The 6,269-nt window shown below is 48.5% G+C and overlaps 1 protein-coding gene across 1 annotated transcript; it reads right to left on the minus strand.

Annotated features, from left to right (window-relative positions):
* Window positions 1-745: 745 nt before the first annotated feature.
* LOC127751209 (obscurin-like) lies at window positions 746-6,065 on the minus strand (the record flags this gene model as incomplete). Its single annotated transcript, XM_052274372.1, is given in 6 exon segments — window positions 746-1,216; window positions 1,288-1,450; window positions 1,575-1,712; window positions 1,840-2,004; window positions 4,512-4,604; window positions 5,790-6,065. Coding segments are annotated over 4 exon segments (871 nt in total), but the record flags the coding sequence as incomplete, so codon positions are not given.
* Between the last annotated feature and the right edge of the window lie 204 nt (window positions 6,066-6,269).

The following is a 6,269-nucleotide window of genomic DNA, read 5'->3' on the forward strand; positions in this document are numbered from 1 at the left end:
GGGGGGGGGGGGCTTTATGAAATAAGTGTCCAAAGCAGTCGCGAGTGACGGAAAAATAAAAGGAAATAATTTTTCTAGAAGAGGTGCTACGCCACCGCACGATTACAAGAGGTAAGCCAACATTGAGTACATGCTCGCTCAGAAGAGTTTAAATCTAAGAGAGGGTCACAAAAAATAATACTGACGGAGCACAGTGTGGGAACAGTGCAACGGTGCAATAAACAGTCACGACAAATAAATAAGGATTGTCCTAGTGGCGCGCCATCGTCACATAACCGAGAAAGTTAAATTCAGCCTTTCCTTAGAGTCCCAGATTTGATTTGAAAAGGCAAAATTGAATTGAGATGCGTTGCTAACAATAATCGACGATCAAGCGAAATAAAAAGGAAGGTGCATCTTAGCAGCCGTGTGCTGAAGCACGTGCGTACGCTACGCTTAGAATATACTAAAATGAACATAAATAAGGGCACGGACTTCAAAATGCAGTACAAATGGAGACGTGAAAAGAAGTGATGTTATGCAAGAATGAGTAAGAATAGATGATTGAAATAATAAGACACAGACGGAAATAGTGGTAGACCGGCGGTGCTCCGTGGTCTATGTACCAGCCACACCGGTCAGACACAAGCAGGTAGACGGTCATAGACTAGCAGGTAGACGGGGTAGACATTAGACAGGCAGACAGAGAGACAAAAAAGGATAGATGGACAGACAGACAGACAGACAGACAGACTTTGTGACTCACCCTCTACGTCCGTGCGAGAGCTCCCGGCGCGTCGCACTGACGACCTCCTGCTCACGTACTCGGACATGTCGTCGCCGTTTTGGACCGCGTCCTGACTACTCTCCTGCTTCACTTCCTCCTGCTTCACCTCCTCCTGCTTCACCTCCTCCTGCTTCACCTCCTCCTCCTGGACGTTGTCCTCCTCCGGGAGGTGCTCGAGGGCGTCCTCGAATACCTCCTCGACGACTCTGGCCTTCTTGCTGTCGTCGAGCTCGGCAAGCGGCTCGTCCTTGCGCTTGAGCGCGCTCGCGTCCGGAGCCGGCGTCACGGGCTCCTCGATGAGGGGCTCGGGGGTCGGGGGCGCCTCCTCGACCTGCACCTTGTGGATGATGACCTTGTGCCGGGGTGGCTGCTGGGGCTCGGTCACCGAGGAGGACACGGCTTCGTCCTCCTTGAGGTGTAGGTCGTCGGCCGCGTGCTCGGCGAGAGCGACTGCGGACAGACTGGCGTCAGACCTGAAGCACTACAAGAAGGGTAACGACGTGTTCGTCAGCGGCACTCACGCGAGTCTGCGGCGTACAGCCGGATCTCCTTGAGCCACGCGTCCTTGGCGCTGTCGTTGTGTGCCGAGATGGTCAGCGGGTAGGGTCGGACTTCGCCGTCCTGGTGGCGCAGCTGAAACGCCCTGGAGTTGTCGGGAAGGTCCTTGACCTCGACCTCAGGTAGCTGCGAACGTCAAGGGCGTAAGTAAAGGTCACCGACGGTTTGAAAAGTAGCTTGCACCCCCCCCCCCTCATTTTTCCTTTCCACTCCCTCTCACAGACAGACAGAAAGGGAAATGGATACTCACCCTAATAATATCCTTTAGCACGAACACTGATCGGTCTTCCGATATCCTGCGTACTTTGCACACTAAAATGCGAGCTTTGAAGAGGAAAAGGTATCGTTCCTTGTTCTTGCCGTCCCGGTAAGTGACAGTGAACCAGTCCTAAACGCAAAAATGCAAAATCAATGTGAGACCATCTTTAAAGCCCTTCATAAAGTAAGAGACGCGTTTATGTCTGCAGCTGAATATGTATCCGGAAAAATGTGTTTCCTAAAAATAACTTTCTTACGTGTCTCAATAGTCTTCCAAGCTTGTAGATGTTGCCGTGGTAGCCCTCGATATTCGAGATGAACTTGATGTCGTTGGCCCGGTGAGGGACCCCTAGCATCAACTCGAGAGCGCGGCCAAGGTCGGACGTGTCCTCTCCAAGCCTGGATGAATACCTTACCAACTCCTGGAAACGTGGAAGACACACGTAAGATCGACAAAGTCCAAAGTAAAAAAAATACAGTACATAGGGAAAACGGAACAAACAAATCAAACTAGTGGTAAAGTCTCGAGACGTGAAAAACGACAAGCCGCGAGAAAGAGACAAGTTTTCGTCAAGAAATCGAAGCCGAGTTTCGCGGCACGTCAGTGCGGGGGTGGGGCATGCGCGGGGGAGTTTCTCTTTCGGATCGCGCGAAACCTTGACGGCACCGTGCCAGCAAACCAGCCAGCCAGCCAGCCCCAGCAGCCCACAGCTGACTGGCCCGCGGGGTGTGGTTTTCTAGAGAGAACTCTGCGGTGCGCGGGCCAGGCGCGACTCGAGCGCCATCAGCAGCGGTAAACACCAGCTGCAGTCCCGATGCACGCAAGATGGAACCGCCGTCGATAAGAGGTCCAAAACTACCCTCTAGTTTAAATAGAATAATTCACGAAATACGTACGTGAGCGTGCAGGCAATCAATTTGAGCGAGCGCATTTTTAACTAACTAAACGTTTATCAGATTGCCGGCAAGTTTACAGAGTTTACTACAATATTGACTGTGAATCCCGCGACCTTTACACGATTTTACGCTATCATTTTCTTGGCGGCTGGCCGACGCATTGGCGCCGCGGTTACGCAAAGTGTCCACATTCTCGCCTCCCCTCCACGGCGGTACTCCTTTCCTCAGTCCACTGTAAAAATTGTTGTATGAAGGTTTCAAGCACGAAAGAAAATAAATATTAGTTGTAGTTGGCATAGCGGATGTGTGAGTTGTGAGTGAACAAATTTTTAGAGCCATTACACCAAAACTTTTCTGTAGGAGCAATGTTTTGGTTTTGTCACAGCAGAAAGTTGAGGGACCCTCGACAACTACTGATAACGAAACTTAAGTCCCTAGATAATACATATTGCTAAAATTTTTGGATGAGATGGTTTAAGAAATAGTTGATTTACTGTCAAATCGCCATTTTTCTATTCCAACTATTTTCTTTCGCGTGGGGAAATTTTCCATGAACAATGTTGAGACGATTTAAAGTTAAAGAAAACAACGAAATTCTGAAGACACTACGGACTGATTTGGTTCTCTTCGTCGAGCAGTTAAGTGAATGGGATGGGGTAAAGTAACAATACCGACCGAATATGTACGACACATCGTTCGTCAATTGTAAATAACAAATAATACAGTGACTTCACAGAGAAATCTTGGACAGAGTCGCACCCTGCAGTACCGTGCGTGGGAGGGAGATGGATGGGCAGCGAAGAGGCGGCCCCGCCGCGCGAGCCGGGCGAGAGCCGGGCGCCCCGCCCCCAGACGCGCGGGCCTTGGTCGGAATATTATGTTGACGTCCTACTTTTGAACCTCGCGCCCAGCCAGTGCAACCCGGCTAGCCGAGCCAGCCCCACTGTGACTCAGCCTGGGGAGGGTAAAGGTGCCTCCACAATGAACGTTCTGGTAGAAGGAGACGGTTCCCTCAGCAACGCTACTACCACTATAAAAAATATCAACGTACAATTTTCAAAATATTTTGTGGCATGTTTTGACAGCCATTTTTTGCTTGTGGACAAATTCCATGTCGACACGTGGTGCTTTTAATTTTAAAATTTTAAAATTGTTATTTCCCTACACGCTTCCTTCAATTTTTTTCCCGTAAGGACTACAACTAACTGTGTAACAGTGTAACAGTTTACTGATGTGAGGCACCGATAAAAAACGTTCGGCACCCATCGCCTTTGACCCGTCACTGACAAGTTGCCCCCACCATGAAACGTCCCCAGTTGGAACGTTTCCTGTGGTAACGACGTTTCCTGTGGTAAAGACGCGGCAACATCGGCGTTCATTTAATTAAACCGGACGCGTCGGCAGCAAGCGTTTCTCTAGGAGATGCGAGGGAACGTTGGACGGCTTAAACAATTTGGTATCAACTCTAGCAGCAGCGGCAACGAAAGTAAAATATTATTTTACAACTAATTTTTAAAAGTGAACTTGCTCCTTATTACTGATTGAAGGCACTTAATTTGGATTTGTCATACTTTCATCACAAAACTTCGCGATGACTTGGATTTGCGATACCATCAATCTATCGCTTTTCTTGATGTGTTAGATAAAATCATGCAATGGAAAGCATGACAGGGAGTTATCGCAAAAGTAATGTGATAACTTTTTATCGCAAATTTTGGTGATAAATATAATGAAAGCTTCAGTTTATACACTAATCCTCGCGATATAAAGGTATAACACTATTTTTGCGATAACTTTCCCTAATACTTATCATTGCATGTTCTTTCTGAAGAAAAACTTATCATGTTTATAAAAGCGATAGTCGAAATCATAACAAGTCACGCGTTATGACAGAACTTGGGTGGTTTATCACAAATCTAGATTCAGATGGATTTATGTGTCATGAAATTATTCAACGAAGCTCTTTCAAAGTACAAAAACTGAGCTAGGACGCTAAACGTTTAAATATTAATCAAATTTAATCACAACTTACCTTGAGCAAAAGTTGATAGTCGTTAATACGTTGGATTGGGAGCTTGAGATGTTCGGATAAGTTCTTGTCGTCCCCAAGTTTTTGGCTGAGTTCCTGCCACAAAGAGAGTATGAGCGTAAGTCAGAAAAGTAGAATCATTGGTTCGCGTAGTCATCCCTTCCTTCTTTCCGCTGTAGGCCAATTCATAAATCTGTTGAGTGCGCAACTAGACTGCATGCACCGGATGGGGCGCAGGGTAAAGGCGGCCATGGCTCGGCTACCGAGAGAGCAGAGGGGAGGAGAGGGAGGGGGGGGGGCAATATTTACGTTGGCAGTGCTGCCACCCCGAGCAACATGTGTCCGCACGCGGTGCGTTGAAACCAGACGCCTCCACCCGACGAGACGGGACGTCAATCCACGTCAAAGGGGGCAAACTATACCAACACGGCTCGTATATGAAGAGAACTTTAAGGGAACATCGTTTGAAAATTAGGTGTACGGCGCCACGCCTCAGTCCCAGCATATGATAACATGTTTACCGTCCAACGATTTTGCCGGTAATTTAACTAAACTTTAAGGTCGCATAAGAAAATTTAAACAAGATAAAATTTTAGAAGACAAAGTTGTTTGTGAAACCGTAGTCACATATGCGTGTGTCACTCACAATAAAAGTATTTTATATTTGAGTGATGGCACCTGCTGGAACAACAACAGCATCTGCAGTAGCGGCAGCAGTTACAACAACAAGTTTCCTTTCCACAGCCAAATTTCTAAACTTAATACGGCATGTACAAACAATGGTTCGAGAATTTGTTAGAAAAAATGACAAGTGGCGGTAGTGTTTTCTAAGAGCCGGTAACGTTGGCGGTGCGTCTTCACGGCAAGGCAAATTAAAGCGCGTTGGCTAGAGGGTCGCCATTGTCTGATTGTCTAGAGAGGTTCCGGCCCACCCCACCCAGCGTCAGCTGTCACTGCGAAGCAGCTGCCGGCACGGGAGGAAAGTACACCGTCAAATAAAGCAAAATGGTAAAAAGAAAGATCTTCAGAAAGAGAAAAAACAGTTTTCCACACAGCGAGATGTCCCCGTGGTTGCTTCAATCATTTTTAACATTTTGTCGCCTCTCGAAGTAAATAAAGATAATTCTATGTAAATCTTGTAGTTGTAGGACTCCCAGCGCACAACCAAGAGATGAAATCTATCAGGTATTCCATTCCTGTATAAGTCTCCATCCATTCATGAGACAGTTGCACACCACTGGCGTGAAAGCAATCCAAACGGAGCCAAACACACACACTCACTGTAGGTATTCCACAAAATCCGATGTCACTTCACTTATTGCCTTCACTCAACTCGCGGCGCGAAACAATTTCCCGCTCGTTTGAAAACTCGCGGTAATTTTTTTTCCCGTTATGTGTTGTTTTTGTTTTTCTCGCGGCCTCGGACCGACGACTTCGTAGCCGTCGTGGTCGGCGCGGCGGCCTCGGCGACGTGCGAGTCGGCGTCGCGGGCGGTTCGGGGCCTGGGTCGGGTCGCGATGCTGCGGCCGTGGGAGATGGTCGGCGACTGACGGGAGCCCGCGCCGCCTCCCGCATTCTGCCCACCAAATGAGGGCCGGACTCACCGCTAATTTTAGCGTCGCGAACCTCGGATTTCTCTCTCGCTCCCACACTCACAGACTGGGGCCGCGGCGGCGGGCTGCAGTCCGGTTCGCTCCCACCCGCTACATCCAACCCACCTAGCGCGGCGTGCACGGCCCCCTCGGCCGCTCGGGTTCTCAC

The sequence above is a fragment of the Frankliniella occidentalis genome, unplaced genomic scaffold, assembly GCF_000697945.3.
Source record: "Frankliniella occidentalis isolate FOCC.00 unplaced genomic scaffold, Focc_3.1 Scaffold1, whole genome shotgun sequence".
In the NCBI taxonomy this organism is placed as follows: Eukaryota; Metazoa; Arthropoda; class Insecta; order Thysanoptera; family Thripidae; genus Frankliniella; species Frankliniella occidentalis.